Below are 19387 nucleotides of genomic sequence, written 5' to 3' on the forward strand. Positions count from 1 at the left end.
ACTGGATTAAGAAAATGTGGCACATATACACCATGGAATACTATGCAGCCATAAAAAAGGATGAGTTCGTGTCTTTTGTAGGGACATGGATGAAGCTGGAAACCATCATTCTGAGCAAACTATCGCAAGTACCAAAAACCAAACATCGCATGTTCTCACTCATAGGTGGGAACTGAACAATGAGAACACTTGGACACAGGAAGGGGAACATCATACACCGGGGCCTGTCGTGGGGTGGGGGGAGGAGGGAGGGATAGCAATAGGAGATATACCTAATGTAAATGACGAGTTAATGGGTGCAGCATACCAACAAGGCACTTATTGACATATGTGATAAACCTGCACGTTGTGCACGTCTGTCCTATGATTTAAAGTATTAAAAAAAAAAAAAGAACTGTGGTATATTTCTACAATGGACTACTATACCATGGTTGTAGTGAGGGAATCACACAGGGCCACCTTTAGCTTGTGTCCACACTTGTGAGAACAGAAAAAAGATTCACCTTACCCCTCACCCCAGCAGATTAATTAGAGGAAGTCACCCTTTAAAGACAGATGCAACCCAGCAGATATTCAGTTTGGTAAGCAAACAGGGCCTCTGTGCTAAGAAAACTGCTTTAAGTTTTCTTAATGAGATTTACCAGCCCGATAAATCTCATTAACATAATATTGAGTGACAAAAGCAAACTACAGAAACAAGTGTACAGTATGATACCATTCATATTAAGTTTAAAAACATATTAGCCCTATGGTATATTGTTTGTTTTGGAGACGGAGTCTTCACTCTGTCACCCAGGCTGGAGTGCAGTGGCGCGATCTCAGCTCACTGTAACTTCTGCCTCTCAGGTTCAAGCAATTCTCCTGCCTCAGCCTCCCGAGTAGGGGGGAATACAGGCGCCCGCCACCATGCTGGGCTAATTTTTGTATTTTTAGTAGAGACAAGGTTTTGCTATGTTGGCCAGGCTGGTCTCAAAACTCCTGACCTCAGATGATCCACCTGTCTTGGCCTCCCAAAGGGCTGGGATTACAGGTGTGAGCCACTGTACCCAGCAATATATTGTTTACTGATATATACAAGTGCAATAAGTAGGCAAACAAAACCAAATTGAAGATAGCAGCTACCCCTAGGCAGGGAGGGGTATACAGGGGTTTAAATATCCAAAAAAAAAAAAAAAAAATCTAAAGCAAATATGGTAAAACATTGAAATTTGGCCAAGGCTGAAAGTATACAGATATTTAGTAAGTCCTGAAAACTTTACTTTTGTTTGAAATCTATTTTAAAACAATACATCAGAGCGCAGCCAGGCGTGATGTGATGCCTCATGCCCATAATGCCAGCATTTTGGGAGGTCAGGGCAAGTAGATTGCTTTAGCTCAGAAGTTCAAGACCAGCCTGGGCAAGATGGTGAAACTCTGCCTCTATGAAAAATCCAGAAATTAGCCAGGCATGGTGGCATGCGCATGCAGTCTCAGCTACTTGGGAGACTAAGGTAGGAGGATCAGGTGAGCCTGGGAGGTTGAGGCTGCAGTAAGCCATGACTGCACCACTGCACTCCAGCCTGGGTGACACAGTGAGACCCTATCTCAAAAAACAAAAAACAAATCAGAAGAAAAGCACAGAACTGACTTTCCTTAATCATAAATCAGTAATGTGGAATATCAACTGAAGAAACTCCCAAAATATAGATGAGAAAACTGATGGAAGAGGGGATAATGTGAAGGATAGAGAAGAGAGAGGTCAACATACAAGTAAAGGACATTCCAGAGTAAGAGGCCAGAGCATGTGGGACAGAAGCATTGAGCCAGGATAGACTACAGAAGCTCCAGAGAACTGGATGCTAAAAATGAAGGTTCACCAGGGATTAAACAAGCTTCACAAACAGACAACTCCCTAACCTTATGCTGATGTAACTTCTGAGTCCAGCAAAGCATCTGAGCAGGAGAAAATAGACTACTTAAAAAACAAGGCAAATATGCAGGCTTCAGAATTCTCCTCTGCAATAAATTCCACTAAGTCTAAAATTCCAGATCACAGAGAAAAAACAAGTGAGGAAAAGGGAAAGGTAGGATAATGTTAAAATGTACTCATCTCATTTTAGAGAAGAAACTGAAAACAATTTTTTTTTCCTCTGAGTCAACTATGTCTTTAAGAAATGCTTAGGTTACTCCCTATAGAACTGAAAATCATAAATACATATACCTTCCCTACAAAATACAAATACAGATCAGTGAGGGAAAAATTCCTATAAAAGGAACTGAAAACAAAGGAATTAACAAAAATGCAATAATTAGACCAATTATCCCTTTCAATACTAATTTGTTTTTTGTTTTGTTTTGTTTGTTTGAGACGGAGTTTCGCTCTTCTTAACCAGGCTGGAGTGCGATGGCGTGATCTCAGCTCACTGCAGCCTCCGCCTCCCAGGTTCATGTGATTCTCCTGCCTCAGCCTCCCGAGTAGCTGAAATTACAGGCGCCCACCGCCAGACCCAGCTAATTTTTTGTATTTTTAGTAGAGACGGGGTTTCACTATGTTGGCCAGGCTGGTCTTGAACTCCTGACCTCAGGTGATACACCTGCCTCAGCCTCCTAAAATACTGGGATTACAGGTGTGAGCCGCTGCACCCGGCCTCAACACTAATTTTTAAAATGTTTTCAGATTCTATATCAGAAGACAGTGATACTCAGGTTTAAAAAAAAAATCCAACCATAGCTTTCTACAAAAGATACACTGAAAAATGACTCAGAAAAATTTAAGGGTTAAGATATAGTAGATAATATAAAACTAGAATTTGTAACAAATACCTTAAATAGGGAAAAAGGAATCGTTTTCCTGATGAAGGGACAATTCATAACAAAGATATATATATATCTGAGACTGTCTAAACAGCACAGAAACATGTATAAAGAAAGAAGATTTAAAAAAATTTATCGGCTGGGCATGGTGGCTCGTGCCTGTAATCCCAGCACTCTGGGAGGCTGAGGCAGGTGGACCACCTGAGGTCAGGAGTTCAAGACCAGCCTGGACAACATGGTGAAACCTGATCTCAACTAAAAATACAAAAATTAGCCGGATCCAATGGCACATGCCTGTACTCCCAGCTACTCGGGAGGCTGAGGCACGAGAGTCACTTGAACCCGGGAGGTGGAAGTTGCAGTGAGCCGAGACTGCGCCACCGCACTCCAGCCTGGGTGACAGAGCAAGACTCCATCTCGAAGAAAAAAAAAAAATTAGAACAACTCGACAAAATCAGTAAGGACACAAAAGACTTGAATAACACTATAAACCAACTAGACCTAACAGACATTCATAGAAAACTCCATTCAACAGAATACACATACTTCTCAAATGCACATGCAACATTCTCCAGGATAAGCCATATGTGAGGCCATACAAGAAGTCTCAATAAATAAAATCATGCACAGTTGTTCTGTGAACACAATGGAATGAAACTGGATTCAACAGAAGAAAATTTAAGAAATTCACTATATGTGGAAATTAATCTATATACTCCTAAATATCCAAAGGGTCAAAGAAGAAATCCCAAAAAAAATTGGAAAATACTTGAGACACATGAAAATATACCTTACCAAAATTAATGAGATGCAGCTAAAGCTTATAGTTATAAATGGCAATTATGTTAGAAGCAAAACCTTAAGTCAGTAACCTCATCTCCTGCCTAAGAGATCAGAAAAAAGGGAACAAAATAAACCCAAAGCAAAGAGGAGAGATGCAATAAAGACAGAGAAGAAATAAGTGAAATGGAAAATAGAAAAACAATAAAGAAAATTAATGAAACCAGAAGATGGCTTTTTGAATGAATCAACAAAATTAACAGAAACCAAGGAGAAACTATAAATAGCCAGGAAGGTCCTTAATAAATTGAGAGTAGTAAAATATAGGTGCCAAATCATATAATAAATAAGATTAGTAAATATATCACATTCCACACACTCTTATATAACAGTGCCTAATGAGTACCGGTCATAGTCCTGAAGCATTTCATTCTCGTAACTCTTAACAAGGTAAGTTCTATTATTATTTTCATTTTATTGATAAGGAAGCTGAGAATAGAGAAGTTAAATAACTTGTCCACTGCTAGTTAAGTGGTAGAACCAGAATCTGAACTCAGGCTCCAGACTTGAAGCACTCATGGAACCAAATACTATGTCATCAAAAATAACTTTCTAGAAATGTTTTATTTAAAATATAAAAATAAAAAGTTTCAAGGAAAGGAGGAGGAAGGAATCAATGGGAAACATCTTTTTACTAATTTAAAAAGAAATCCATAAAATTAGGAACTAGAAAAGGAAGATGATATCAGATATGTTAAGAGTAGTGTAAAATATGCTTTAAAAATATAATTCCTTAAAGTTTCTTCTAGGAAATTAATAAGTTATAAAATTTGTTCACTCATACGTTCATTTATTCAATAGATATTAATGCTTATCATGTATTTAGCACTGTCCTATATTGAAATTAAGAAAATGGAAGAAATACATGAGTAATCAAGAAGGAAGAAAAAATCTGTCAGAGAATTAACTCAGGAGTTCTGGTCCATCTGGCATGATAGACTCTACAACTTTCAAGGAACAGACCATTCCAATGCAATATCATACACTTATTTCAGAACAGAAAATACAGAAAGCATCCCAATTCATTTTATCACATTAATACAATCCTGAAATAACAAATAATACAAACACAATAGTACGAACAATACAATAAGAAATTTACTGTGGATCTCATAAGAAACACAAAAGTTACATATCAGCATTAAATATTATCCAGCACTACACAGGTACTAAGCAATTAACCTACGAGCAAGCCTGGTCTGCTCTAGATATGTAATAGTCATAAATTTAGTAATAAATAAAACTATGTGAGTTTGGTACCAAATTGGATATAAGACTAAGTTGCCTATTACTACTATTTCTTGATGGTACAGCCAATGAACTAATTTTATAGAGGGTGGGGAAGGGAGACAGTAGTATAACTCTCTGGAAGGAAACAATTACCAACCTAGTATTCCTTATTTGAAATGTTTAGGACCAAAAGTGTTTCAAATTTCAGATTTTTTGAGTTTGGAATATTTGCTTTGGATACTGCCAGCATCCCAAAACCAAAAACCCAAATCCAAATGCTCCAATGAGTACTTTCTTTGTACATCATGTTGGCACTCAGAAAGCTTCAGTTTTGGGGGATGCTCCACTTGTATCATCATTTCCGGAATGTATGATTATAAGTCTGGAATTAGCGTGAATATCAACTGAAAAGCAAAGAGTTCAGTCAAAGAGTCAGTTAGAATCAAATTTAATAAATAGCTGCCATTTATATGAAGAAAACTATAATATAAGCAGGAGCTATAAAATGTTCCTCAGTGAAACAGCTCACTATTACAAAGATCTTCCTTTGCTAGCAGAGCAGCCAGTTTGTCCCAGTATCCATTCTTTTCTCACATGATTCACATCCTCAGAAAAAGATACTGATGAGTTTTAGCCAATCATGATAATCCATTTTTCTTCCCAAGGGCTGGGTTAGAAATGGCATGTAACCCAATTCTAACCAATAAAAAGTAAGGATAAATCTACTTGGAGACTTCTAGGAAAGATTACCTTGATCCTATGAGAAACATCAAAGAAGTCTCCTTTTCCTCTGGACACTGTCATTTCTGGATGAGATTCCTGGGAATTGCTATAGTTTCACGATTCAACCACCAGGGGAGCATGGGAAAAAAATACATGAGTGAGGAAAGCTGGAAAGAGCCTGTTCCTTCATGATTTCAATGAATCACATTATCAACTAACTCAACAGCCTGCTCCCTGTCGCTGAACTGCCAGTTAGTTGACATAAATGTCCTTACTGTTACACCTAATTTAGCTGAAATTTCTGCTCTTTGCAGTCAAAGATGTGCTAACTTATTCAGATGGCAATCTCCTCAAACTAATTTGTAAATATAATGCAAATCTGATAATTCAGTTTCAAGGCACTTTAGGAAGTTGAAAAAATAATTCTAAAATTCACGTGAAAACAGTGAAATGTGGGAAGGAATTGTGCAAAGGAAGCATGTGTCAACTGTCCTACCATATAACTCAAATATATAATTCAAACAATGTATATACCGTTATAAAACTCATCAGATAAATACATCAGAATGGAAAACCCCAAAAGAAACCCAAGTATATACTAATTAGTACATACAGATTGGTTACTATCTGTAAGAAAACAGTCACCAGCTTCACACCAAAATAAATTCCAGATACACTAAGTTAAATTAAAAATGTTTAGAAATAAAAGGAGAAAAATAGAAAATTATAAGGAAAGATGAGTGAGGATGCATATGATTTCAAAGCTTGAAAAATACTTCTAAGCATTAAGCTCCAGAAGAGCAGGGACTTTTACCTTACTTGCTGCTATTCAAATCCTAGAATACCTGGCACAGAACAGCTACTCAGTATGTATTAAAGATGAATAAAAGCAAAGGAAATTAGAAATGAATTCTGATCTAATTCTGAAAAGATTACTCATGCAAGTAATAAACATGCCCTAAAATGAATACGTATTATGATTCATTTATATAATTTTAATTTTTTTTGAGACAGGGTCTCTCTCTACTGCCTGCGCTGAAGGACAGTGGCACTATGATAGCTCACTGCAGCCTCGACCTCTTGGGCTCAAGTTATCCTCCTGCCTCAGTCTCCTAAGTAGCTGGGACCACAGGCATGTGCCACCGTGCCCAGGTAATTTTTTTATTTTTTGAAGAGACAGGATCTCACCATGTTGCCCAGTCTGGTCTCAAACTCCTGGGCTCAAGCGATCCTCCCACCTTGGCCTCCCAAAGTGTTGGGATTACAGGCATGAGTCACTGCACCCAGCCTATTTAAATTTTTAAAAGCAATATGCAAAAATTAAATGACACCTTCTTAAGGGACACCGAGTAAAACTAAAGAAAAGCAAATGGGCCGGGCATGGTGGCTCATACCTGTAATCCCAGCACTTTGGGAGGCTGAGGTGGACAGATCACCTGAGGTCGGCAGTTCAACACCAGCCTGACCAACATGGAGAAACCCCGCCTCTACTAAAAATACAAAATTAGCCGGGCGTGGTGGCACATGCCTGTAATCCCAGCTACTCAGGAGGCTGAGGCAGGAGAATCACTTGAACCTGGGAGGTAGAGGTTGCGGTGAGCCGAGATCGCGCCATTGAATGATAGTGACAAGATTAAGGAGAGTATTATCTCAGGTAGGAAGAGCTCCAAAGGTACTGGTAATGCTGGGTCACTTGTCTATTCTCACAATAGTCTTCCGCCTACGCCCACCCACCCCCGCCCCAAGACAGGGTCTTGCTCTGTCACCCAGGCTGGAGCACAGTGGTGGGACCTCAGTTCACTGCAACCTCCACCTCCCAGGCTCAAGAGATTCTCACTTCAGCCTCCCGAGTAGCTAGGACTACAGGTGCGCAACACCACACCAGATAATTTTTGTAAACATGGGGTTTTGCCACATTGCCAGGGCTGGTCTTGAATACCTGACCTCAAGTGATCCTCCCACCTTGGCCTCCCAAAGTGCTAGGATTACAGGCGTGAGCCACTGTGCCTCGCCAATTCTCATAATTCTTTATACAAATGTTAATTTCACATTCTCTTTTTATTAGAAAAAAAAACCACTCTGTAAACACAAATCAGGAGGAAAACCCGAGACAAAGGATTAATATTTTTACAATAAAGCTCCAATAAAAGATAAACCTCTCAGCACCCTAAGACATGGTGAGAAAAAAAAAGATAAACCTCACTGTTTATCAAAGAAATGCTAGATAATGCATCAAGGCCGTATCATCAAGCTAACAAAGATTATAAAAATTAATGAGTTTTGGGAAGGAGGACATAGCCTTATCACAATAATAAAAACCACTAACAAACTCTTTTTGAGCAGCTACAATGTATTATTCTAAGTACTTTTTACGTATTAACTCATTCCACCTTCCTAAAGGTCCTATGCATATTACTCTTAATCCCATACTGAAGAAAAAGCACACAGGGATTAAGTAATTTGACTAAAGTCACAAAGCGCATAAATAGCCAGACCAGGAAATGTAAATTAACACAGTCCTTTCAATGGCAATTTGGCAATAATCATCAACAACCTTAAAATGTGCTACTCTTGACTTGGAAATCTCAGTGCTAAGAAGCCACTTTAAAAAAACAGGATTGGACACTATCTTGATGCCCAATAACAGATTTACTATTCTGAACTGAACACATACATTCCTCTCCACTCCTTCCCCAAATACCACTAAAATGAAAGTTACAGGATGAAAAAGATGTAATGCAGCTGGGCGTGGTGGCTCACGCCTGTAATCCCAACACTTTGGGAGGCTGAGGCGGGCGGATCGCCTGAAGTCAGGAGTTCGAGACCAGGCAAGCCAACATGGTGAAACCCCATCTCTACTAAAAATACAAAATTAGCTGGGTGTGGTAGCTCACGCCTGTAATCCCAGCTACTCAGGAGGCAGAGGCATGAGAATTGCTTAAACCCAGGAGGCGGAGCTTGCAGTGAGCCAAAATCGAGCCACTGCACTCCAGCCTTGGCGACAGAGTGAGACCCCATCTCAACGAAAACAAACAAAAAAGGAAGATGAAGACTGAATGCCTATGGCCAGCCATGCCAATGAAAAGTGAGCCAACATGAACTAGAACATTGGGAAAGCTTATGAATTGAAGAAAGCAAATAATATATAAAAGTGAAGAATCTGACATATACATAACAAACAGAGCCACAAAAAAACCTAGTTAACTTCAGAGGAAGCAAAACGTACACAAAAGGAAACGTAATTGTGTAATCATGTTACTTGGCTCAGCAGCTAACACTATTCATACACTCCTAATACAGACACAACCAGAAATTGCACTAAATATTCACTTTCCCATAAATCAACAGATTCTGAAAATAATGAATTAGGAAATAGCAATTTATATTACTGAGAAATGTGAAGGTAAATACCAGAGGAGGCTGGTTTAAGAGCTGAAAATAGGGGCCAGGCGCTGTGGCTCATGCCTGTAATCCCAGCACTTTGGGAGGCCGAGGTGGGCGGATCACGAGGTCAGGAGATCACTGGCTAACACGGTGAAACCCCATCTCTACTAAAAACACAAAAATAGCTGAGCGTGGTGGCGGGCGCCTGTAGTCCCAGCTACTTGGGAGGCCGAGGCATGAGAATCACTTGAACCCAGGAGGCAGTGGTTGCAGTAAGCCGAGATTGCACCATTGCACTCCTGGTGACAGAGCGAGACTCCATCTCAAAAAAATAAAAAAAAATAAAAAATAAAAAAATAGATGGGGTGGGGTGAGGTAGCAAGAAAATGCTCTCTTAAATTAAGCTTTGTACTATTAATATTATTTGACTTTTTATACTAATAGATAACATTGGAAATTAAAAAGAAAAATATAAATGTGTGCAAAATTATAGAATACTCAGAGAAACACAAATAAAATATAAATTCCCTATAAACCTACCAACCAAAGAGAATCACTGCCTATATTTTGATATCATTAAGCCTTTGTTCCATTCCTATCATTGATCTACATACTAACTATATTGTTTTGTAACCAAAGTTTTCACTTAATTTTTTATGGGCATTTCCTCAGTAAGTACATATATATTTACAACAGGTAACAAAATAATTACCCTAGAGCAAAGTTTTATGTAAGTAATGTAATTTTACGTAATTAAGTAATGCTCTCCTGGGATAGAGATAGTTGTGTCAATAAAAAGCACATAAATTTGATAATGGATTTGCTTTGTGCAAAACTGAATAGGTAGGAATTTATTTCTTTTCTAGAAAAAATAAGATGAAGAATCATGTAACACATTTTCTATACTGCGCACCTAGTAAAATGTAAAAATAATATTTATAATAGAAATTAGTTTGCTCTATCCAACAAGAATTCCTTTGCCTGGAAAAAAAAAAAAAGTGTTTTCACAATATGTTACTAAATTTTTAAAACTCAGGTTACAAAGTGGGATATACAGTATCATCCCAAATTTATTTCTTAAAACGTAACCTGAAAAGCCGTAGTAAAAAACAGTAGCTCTTTCTTAGTAGTATGATTATAGATGATCTTTACTTCTTGGTGCTTTTCTCGGTTTTCTTCAATGTTTACTGGAATTACTTTTTGAGTCAGGAAATACAGCTTTACACTCCTAAGAAACCATAGAAAGATAGCAAAGGTGTAAATAGTTCAGAAGTGACTTACTTGACAGCTAGACTTGTTTTTACACCTCTTGTAGATTTCCTCAAAGCACTTCCACACTGCACTGAAACTGGATTTACTTGTTGGTCTTTCTTGGGTCTTTTGTTCTTTCATTCAGTAATTATTGAGCCTCTATTATGTGCCAGGCACTGTTCTAGGCACAGAGGATTTAGCAGTGAGCATAATGGATGAAGTCTCTATCCTTCTTTGATAAGGAAGACAAAGACTAAAAATTTTTAAACAAAAACATACTTTTAGTGGAGAAACAAACACAAGCACACAACACACACACCTCTACTTTCGAGTGTGATGAAGAAAAGTAAAGGAAAGAGGAGTAGAGCAATAGTAAGGTGGGAAGAGATGATAATTTTAGTGAGGAGAGGACTCTGAGGAAGTGCTATTTGAGCAGAGACCTGAGTGAAGTACGGGAGTTGGCCAGGAAAAGGTGAGAACAGTCTAGGTAGAGGGAATATCAAGCAAAGAGGCCTTGAGGCGGCACTGAGCTTGGAATGTGCCAGAATAAGACCAGTGTGGTGAGACTGGAACGAGCGAGGGGAGAGCAGCAGATGGCGTGGAAGAGGTGGGTGGGCCCAGGTCATAAGCGCCTTACAGGTCCACGCAGGGATTCTAAATTTATTCTAAAGGTGATACAAAGGTACTGAGGTCTTGAAACAGTGATAGCCTGGACCAAAGCAGTAGGGTAACGGGATGAGATGTGGTCAGTATGGATATATTTTGACGGCTGATCCAATATAACTTGCTGATGGATTAGATACGAGGAATGAGGAAGAAATCATGGACAATTCTTAGGTTCTTGGCCAAAGCAACTAAATGAGTAGTGTGCCATTTACAAATCTGGGGCTGACTGGTGAAGAAACAAGTTGTGAGCGGCAAAACTGAAGAGATCTATTTTGGACATGGGAAGTATGAGATGACCATTAGACTTCAAGTCAAGATGTCGGGTAGGCAATCATAATCATAAGTCTGCCATTTGGGGGCAAGTTGGGGCTGAAGGTGTAAATGTAATATTTAAAAGTATGGAACTAAAAGATACCTCCTAGGTGTGGGGGCAGAGAGAAAACAGAATAGGACTGAAAACAGCCCTAAGGCCTGCCAACATTAAAAGGTAGGGAAGTCTGTTCACCTCACTGGAGAGACCAGTGAGGCATCCCAGAAGCCAAGTGAAAGTATTTTCAGTAGGAGACAGTGACCCCCGTTAAAGCTGCTGATGAGTAAATTAAGGATTGACAAGTAACCATTGGATTTGGTGACTTTGATAAAGGTAGCTTCAGTGGAGTGATGAAAACAAAAAAATTGGTGTACAGTGATCCCTCCTAATCCACAGTTTCATTTTCTGGGGTTTCAGTTATCTGCAGTCAACCATGGTCTGAAAAATGTTAAATGAAAAATTCCAGAAATAATCCATAAGTTTTTAAATTGCATGCCATTCTGGGTAGCATGATGAAATCTTGCCCTGTCACACTCCATCCTGCTCAGGACATGAATCACCTCTTTGTCCAGTGTACCCAAGTTGTATACGGCACCTGGCCTCAATCACTTAGCAGCAGTCTCAGTTATCAGATCAACCCACAGTGTCGCAGTACTTGTGCTCAAGCAATCCATATTTTACATAATGGCCCCAAAATGTAAAAGTAGTGATCCTGGCAATTTGGATATGACAAAGAGAAGTCATAGAAAGTTCTCAATAAGAAAAAAAAAACAAAACTGTATGCTGAGGTTGATAAGATCTACAATAAGAATGAATCTTCTGTCTGTGACACTGTTAACAGTATATAGTTATAATTGTTCTATAAGTTATTGTTAATCTCTTACTGTGCCTAACTTACAAATTAAACTTTATCATAGGTACATATGTATAAGAAAAAAACACAGTGTATTAGAATTCGTTTCAGGCATCTGTGCTGGGGGTCTTGGAACATATCCCCCATGGATAATAGGGGACCACTGTCTGTTGAAGAGAGAGTTAGAAGACAATTAGGTACAGAAGAGTTGACTGCTGTATCCCTACCATCTTGATAGCTCTTGGTATAGAGTAGGTATTGAATAAATGTCAAAACTGAAAATTCTCAATACCTCAACCCAAATTAAGAAACCCAAAATGGTGGAGAGCTAGAGAACTTCCTGCTCATCCAGTTCTATTCCTAGCCTCTAGAATGAGTGAGGATGAATTGCAAAAACATGAGCTTTTTTTCTCTTCTTTCTTAATTTGCTGTATATCTAGGGCTAAAATGTAATAAGCATTTTGATTGGTAGCTGAACTAAGAGATAATAAAAGAAAGACCTTCTTCTTCTGCTCCCCGATTTTCCATAAGTTATATGTAACTAAAAGTTAACAGATAAATTATGAACATGTCACCAAGGGAGTTAAAAAAAAAAAACAAACACCAAAACAGCCAATATTTTAAACAAAACATCTTATTCCAAAACTTCTGCTGATACCTTAAAGATAGGTAACTTTCCCTCTTCCCAATTTAGGTCTCTTTCCATTTCTCAAAGTGTAAGAAAAGGCGATGCCCAGATAATGGGTTTCCTACCTGACATAATGTCTTCTGCTAATTCCTTTTCTCTTTCAATTTTTTCCTCTAGAGTTGAAATGCAGAATTCATAGCCAGCAATAGCAAATTCCTGTCTGTAAAGCAAAATCAATAATCAGCCATTTACCTTTTCTTCTTTTTTTTTTTTTTGCCGTTTAGATGCAGTTTCGCTCTTGTTGCCCAGGCTGGAGTGCAATGGCGCGACCTCCGCTCGGAGCAACCTCCACCTCCTGGGTTCAAGCGATTCTCCTGCCTCAGCTCTCGAGTAGCTGGGATTCCAGGTGTCCGCCACTATGCCCAGCTAATTTTTCTATTTTTAGTAAAGACAGAATTTCTCCATGTTGGTCAGGCTGGTCTCGAACTCCTGACCTTAGGTGATCCACCTGCCTTGGCCTCCCAAAGTGGTGAGATTACAAGCATGAGCCACCACGCCCAGCCCATTTACCTTTTCATAAATTCCTTTTTTATCTTCATTTTTCCAGCTCAGTTTAAACATTATCAGTAAAGGAAGTGTAAAATGGGAAGAGGGAACTTTGTTTAAAGTCTAAGGAGTGTCAAATCTGCCATTTCTCAAAGTAGTTAAAAGTCATCCATTTAATATAACTTAAGACACAAAAAGCTAGGAATGCTGCCCTAATTTTAATAACTGACATAGCCAGCGGTCTTCATCATCTCCCACTAACAGATGGTCTCCAGTGAATCAGTTTCTCCATGTGCGAAAGTCTTACCCCTGTTCAAAGTAATACTACCCTGAACAGAGGTTCAGGCCACCCTGCAGTGAGGATTCCAACTGTTGACCTCATACAGCTTCTGAGAAGCTTTAGTCATTTTATATTTATTTCAAGCTGTAGGTCTCTGATAAAAGTTTCTTTTGCAGAAATGCAACTCCTAGCTGTGGCAATAGAAGTCATTTAACCCAACTCGGTAGCCCTGGACCCTCAATCAACTGGAGAGGGTTCAGTTAACCCAAGCAGGCTGGCTGACTGCTGCTTTTTACAGAGATGCAGAGGAAATGTGACAGAAATCCCTTCTCCATTTAGGAACTCAGTTTTGGTTCTTGTTCTTCGGTTTTGGCTCTAGTTTCTTACAGAAGTGGCACTAAAAGCTCATCTTTTCTCTAATGCTTTGCCAGGGGAGAACTTACGACCCTACTGTTCTGCTCTGTTCTCAGAAGAACAGAAGCAGCCCCTTCCTTCCCTAGACTCAAAACTTGGCGAGGGCCCTCTCCAGCCATAACACAGGGCAAGTGGATGCTGCCTACAAGATGCTCCCAGTTAGAGCAAGAGGTCCACAAACAATTCCCCTCCTAACTTATATCAGCCTTTCGAAGCCTCAGATCTGGCCATGTCTTTTCTAGTCTCATGCTTGTCTTAATAAAACAAAATAAAAAGTACAGTATACCATGTAACTTAGAGGCTGTTACTAGCTTTCACGTCTATAAGACTATGAATTTGTCTTACTCAACAAGGTTTATTAGCTCCAGGCTTCTTCTTACCCTAGGAGTTCATACCCAATCAAGAACTAGGCATGTTTGTTACAACTCCAAGGAAGAATGACCAAGCTGCAGTGTTCTCTGGCATAGGCCAAGCTCAAAGCTCCTCAAAAGATGTGAAGTCAAAGGCTCTAGGAAGCTCTAGCCTATCTAGTGTCCAATCAAAATGCAAGGAGACTCTGCAGGCCCTGATGAGAACAAAGGAGCTGGTGAGTAGGACAGCAGGGACCAGTGCCAGGGCCTGGTCTCGGTAAGCACCCTTTCTATAGTATCAGGCTCCGTGTCACTCCAAACCTCTCGCGTCAACTTCTGAGCCACTAAAACCCTAAGTGAAGCTAGTCTTAGGTCTCTCCCTAAATTCACCCCAAATACAACTCTCTAGAGGAGTTCTCTGCTTACATCCTAGATGCTTCATCTTTGAACTCTATTTATACCAGCAAAATGGCCTCTTCAGAGTATTAATATATTATCCCCAGCAGCTTTCACACTGCTCTTTCCTCTTCTAAAAAAGTTAAACTAAAGTTCTAACTCTAACTTCCCTTCCCACTTCAAGCAGCAACAGAAAACTTAGTTAGCTTTGTCACAGGGCAGCCAGAGATGCTGTGTGCCCCACTAGGCAGGCTACTGGAAACAGGAGGGGCAAACTGGAAAAGACTGACAATTCCAAAGATGAGGGACAGAACACTTTTTGAGTGTGACACCCAATTTCTGGGAGACTCAGATGACCAGCAGGCAATGAATATTATGTAACATCCCAGAGTCAAAGTTTTCTGCCCACAGTCCTACTCCCTGGCTGCCGTACTTACCTATTCTGTGCAGCATAGATACTGGCCAGCTTTAGGGAAATTTCAATTATGGCATTGTCCTCCTGTGAGAGAAAGAGAATGAAGGGAATTCATAACAAGTAAAATATTCTCATGGATTATTTCAGATCAACTTCCAGACTGACGGTGGCCTCAAAGCCACAGTCTTTATTCTTTTAGAGTGATTAGCCAACTGTGAATTCCTTGGCGAACATGCTGTTGCATTTAGTGAAAGAATGTCTACTTGTATACAGATCTCAGAAGGGAAACTCCATCTTTCCTGACCAAAGCGTATGGTGGGGCTAGCAGGAGTTTTCAGCAGACAAGACTATTCTGAAAACTGCTTCAGTGAGGGGCCAATACTAGGCAATGTCCTTACCTGCTTCATGCCCCCTCCAAGGAGGTAACTCATTGTTGCTTTAAAAAGTTGTTCAGCCTAAAAGCATAAGAAAAAGATTTTTCTTTTAATTGGGACCCATTATATATATATGGCCCCAGATTCTAAGTACCAATCTGATGCATCATTCCTTGTAAAGCCCATATACTCACACACATGCACACTCACACACAGAAAAGTACCCTTTTGAAGGGAAAACAGATCAAAATATCAGGACCCCCAACATCCTCTATGTACCTTAAACTACTCTCTGATGAGCAGAAAACAACCTCAGAGATTAACTTCTTATCCAAACCCACTGTGGCAGAGACTACAAACTGTCTCCTAATAGTCATTCTGCTTCTCTATCTTTTTGATTACAGAGTCCCCTCAATTTAGCCTGGGAAACATGGTGAAACCATGTCTCTACAAGAAAAAAGAAAAGAAAAGAAAAGAAAAGAAAAGAAAGAAAGAAAGAAAGAAAGAAGGAAGAAAGAAAGAAGAAAGAAAAGAAAGAAAAAGAAAGAAAGAAAGAAAGAAAGAAAGAAAGAAAGAAAGAAAATTAGCCAGCTGTTGTGACACACGCCTGGAGTCCCACCTACTCAGGAGGCTGAGGTGGGAGGATCAACTGAGCCTGGGAGGTCGAGGTTGCAGTCGGCCTTGATCAAGCCACCACACTCCAACCTGGGCAACAGATCAAGACCTTATCTTAAAAAAAAACACTCAGCCAATTTTAGCAGATTGGACACCCTGAAGTTAGATACGGTCATATGATAAAATTTAGGCCAAGGTATGCAGGCAGAAAGAACATGAACTTCTAAATCATATTTTATAAGGAAGCTGCTCACAGTCCATCTTCTCCTGCTTCCTGCAGGCTGGAGGTGAGTCAGCTCACCCAGGCAGATGAGGGCTTATCTTAGAAGGAACCTGGACTTCTGGATCAGAGAGCAAAGGTGCCTATGTCTATCTGCCTTCAGTCTTTAACCTATCTCTGGACTAACACAATAAAGAGAAATACATTTGTATCTTGTTTGAGTCACTATATTCTGGGGTCTCTTTGTTATAGCAGCTTATCCTGTACCCTTACTATCACAGTAACCTTGAAGCTACTCCTTCACAAATTCAAGATATTGCAAAGTAATTTACTTACATTTTCAAGCTGACCCCGTATAAATGCTAAGTTGGCCATCTGAAAGCAAATTACAGATTGTTTTTCAGTTTAGAGTACTGTGTTCCTACTTATCTCAAAACTTTAAAATTCCCTTTTGCTTTCGCCCTCAAAATTTAAAAACGTTTAAAATGAAAAGCATGTCACCAATTAATCTGCTAGAAACACAGAACAGCAATCATGTGAGAAGTAAATACTTGCACATACTTTGTTGTTAACAAACCAAATCTAGGTCCACTCATCATTAAAGAAACATGCTAATGATACTGGTTTCTTTTGGTCTGTAATTGAGAGGTCTTATGTCACCCCAAGGGTAAAAAAACTGAAGCCGTGGCCGGGCATGGTGGCTCATGCCTGTAATCTCAGCACTTTGGGAGGCCAAGGCAGGTGGATCACCTGAGGTCAGGGGTTCGAGACCAGCCTGGCCAATATGGTGAAACCTCATCTCTACTACAATACAAAAATTAGCCAGGCATAGTGATGCGCACCTGTAATCCCAGCTACTCAGGAGGGTGAAGCAAAAGAATCGTTTGAACTCATGAGACAGAGGTTGCAGTGAGCCAAGATCGTGCCACTGCACTGCAGCCTGGGCAACAGAGCAAGGCTCCATCTCAAAACAAAACAAAACGAAACAAAAAAATAAAACTGAAGCCAAAAGAAAACTCAGTAAAGAAGAAAAGGAGCTTTAGAACATCATGAAAGTCAGGAATATAAATCAGGAGAACTAACAACCCTTCCCTTCCATCCAACCTTCCTCATCAGTGGTTCAGACTGGTTATAAGAGTTACCAGATCATAAGTGTAAGTGATGGCCTTCTTGTTATCAGTCTGATAGGCGAGGCGAAGAGCATCATGCAAAATTAACTCAGCCTCTTCTGGATCATCTTTCATGATGCTCAACTGAAAAGGGAAGACAAAATAATAGAAAATGAAACATAGAGTAGATACATATGCTACCAGACAGAAGTGTATGCAACTACACGTCCCAACTGATAGAAGAAGCTAACTCATTCATCAGACATTTACTGAATTCCTACTATGTACAAGGCATTGTCTATAGAGGTGACAGGGAGGTCAGCCTCCCTTGCAGCTAGGTGTGGCCATCTGATGAAGTTTTGGCCAAGAGACACAGGCAGAAGGAATGTGATCTTACAACATATTTTATAAGGAAGCTGCTTGTCCTCCATCCTCTTTCTAATTTCTTGCAGGCTGGAGGTGACCATAGAGGACAAGTAAGCTTAATTACAACTAATGATAAGAGCTATAAAGATGACAGAAAGGAATGATAAGGGGTCTCCTCCAAATGGGACTTAGGGAAGCCTTCCAAGGAAGTGACAGCTAAACTGAGATATGGAAGGATGAGAATGAGTCAACCAAATAAGGACCTGGGGAGAACAATGACTCAAACAGAGGGTAGAAAATGAGTGAAGTCCCTACAAGTTGAAGAGAATGGTTTTGGGGAAGAAATGCAAAGAAACAGATGTGAAGGGAGGATGGTGAGCTAGAGGATTACTGCCAAACGGGTGGGCAAGGTATGCTGGTTTAGATCATGTGCGGTGTTGCAAGCCATGGCAAGGAGTTTGTATTTTATCATAAATGCAGTGGGTAGCCATTCACAGCTTTCAGGCAAGGAGATGATATGATCCAATTTACTTTTTTTTTTTGGTCGCTTTGGTTTCTGCATAGAGAATAGATTGCAAGGGGACAGGAGGCTAGGAAAGACTACTGGAGCATAGTTGGTGGCAATGGTGGTTTGCACTAGGGTGACAGCAAAGGAGATAGAGAAAAGGGGAAAGATTTGAGACATATTTTGCATTTGTTGGCAACAGGACTTGTTGCTGAACCTCTAAGTGCATTGGAAGGCAATGGTAACATACCACAAGTTTTAAGAATGACTGAGGTTTTTAGGCTGAAAACCGATGATAATAAAGAGATGGTGAAAGCACATGTTGAGGAGGCATAAAAGATCGAGTTTAGTTTTGGGCATGTTAAATCTGAGAGGTAGGTAAGGTACCAAAGTGCAGATGGCATGTCAGTAGCACACTACAGTCTGGAAACACAAATATGGACGTTGTTGGCATGAGACAACTTGGGGAAAAGAGGAGAAAAGAAAATAGAAAAGGATGTAGAGAAAGGGAAGAATTCAGAAAGAGAACCGAATAGCATAACCAATACTAAGTTGACATTTTCAGGCCGCTATATACGTGAGAAATTATGTCATTTCAGGTAGGCTGGTTAATTGATAAAACAACTACAAAACGTTCCCGGTATTTCGTTTGCATAAAAGCATGATGCCTGGGGCGCCATCTCCATTTGCACTTGACACTGCAGAGGTTTAACTGCAGGCCTTAGAGTCGGGAAAGCCTGGATGGATTCCAATCCCCTCTCTGATGACCCACCTCATTCTTGGCAATTTTACCCGCGGAGCCTCCATCCACTCTTCGGTGAGGCGGAGAGAGTAATGAGCAGCGACAACGCCAAGACCCCGCTCACAAAGACTACCGCGCTCGGCCGGGCGCAGGGCCCGGAGCCGCCTCACCTTGGCTCGCTTCAGCAGCTGGATGATCTCGGCCTCGGCTTCGTCCGCCCCGTCCTCGGCGGCGGCCCCGTCGGCTCCCTGCTGCTCCTCCTCCTCCTCTGCCGCAGCGGGCCTCGAGAACCAGGCGAGCGCTGCGGGAAGGGGCTCTGAGGTCATCGGGCCCGGCCCGCGCCCCTGTCCCCTCCCGGTCGGCCCCGCCCGGCCCGC

At 40.4% G+C, this 19387-nt stretch overlaps 1 protein-coding gene across 3 annotated transcripts in view; it reads right to left on the reverse strand.

Annotated features, from left to right (window-relative positions):
• TTC19 (tetratricopeptide repeat domain 19) overlaps nucleotides 1-19387 on the reverse strand; it is a 34032-nt gene that overhangs the window by 14004 nt on the left and 641 nt on the right. Inside the window, exons 2-7 of one of the 3 annotated variants that reach the window (XM_011957966.1) lie at nucleotides 19181-19311; nucleotides 17431-17541; nucleotides 16625-16663; nucleotides 15478-15534; nucleotides 15102-15163; nucleotides 12804-12898 (exon numbers count right to left, since the gene is read on the reverse strand). In XM_011957966.1, coding sequence (XP_011813356.1) covers nucleotides 12804-12898; nucleotides 15102-15163; nucleotides 15478-15534; nucleotides 16625-16663; nucleotides 17431-17541; nucleotides 19181-19311 — 495 coding nt within the window. Of the gene's footprint in view, nucleotides 1-12803; nucleotides 12899-15101; nucleotides 15164-15477; nucleotides 15535-16624; nucleotides 16664-17430; nucleotides 17542-19040; nucleotides 19312-19387 lie in introns of all 3 variants that reach the window. The other 2 variants (XM_011957968.1, XM_011957967.1) reach the window with 2 other exon arrangements.

The sequence above is a fragment of the Colobus angolensis genome, unplaced genomic scaffold (genome assembly GCF_000951035.1).
Source record: "Colobus angolensis palliatus isolate OR3802 unplaced genomic scaffold, Cang.pa_1.0 Scaffold452, whole genome shotgun sequence".
In the NCBI taxonomy this organism is placed as follows: domain Eukaryota; kingdom Metazoa; phylum Chordata; class Mammalia; order Primates; family Cercopithecidae; genus Colobus; species Colobus angolensis.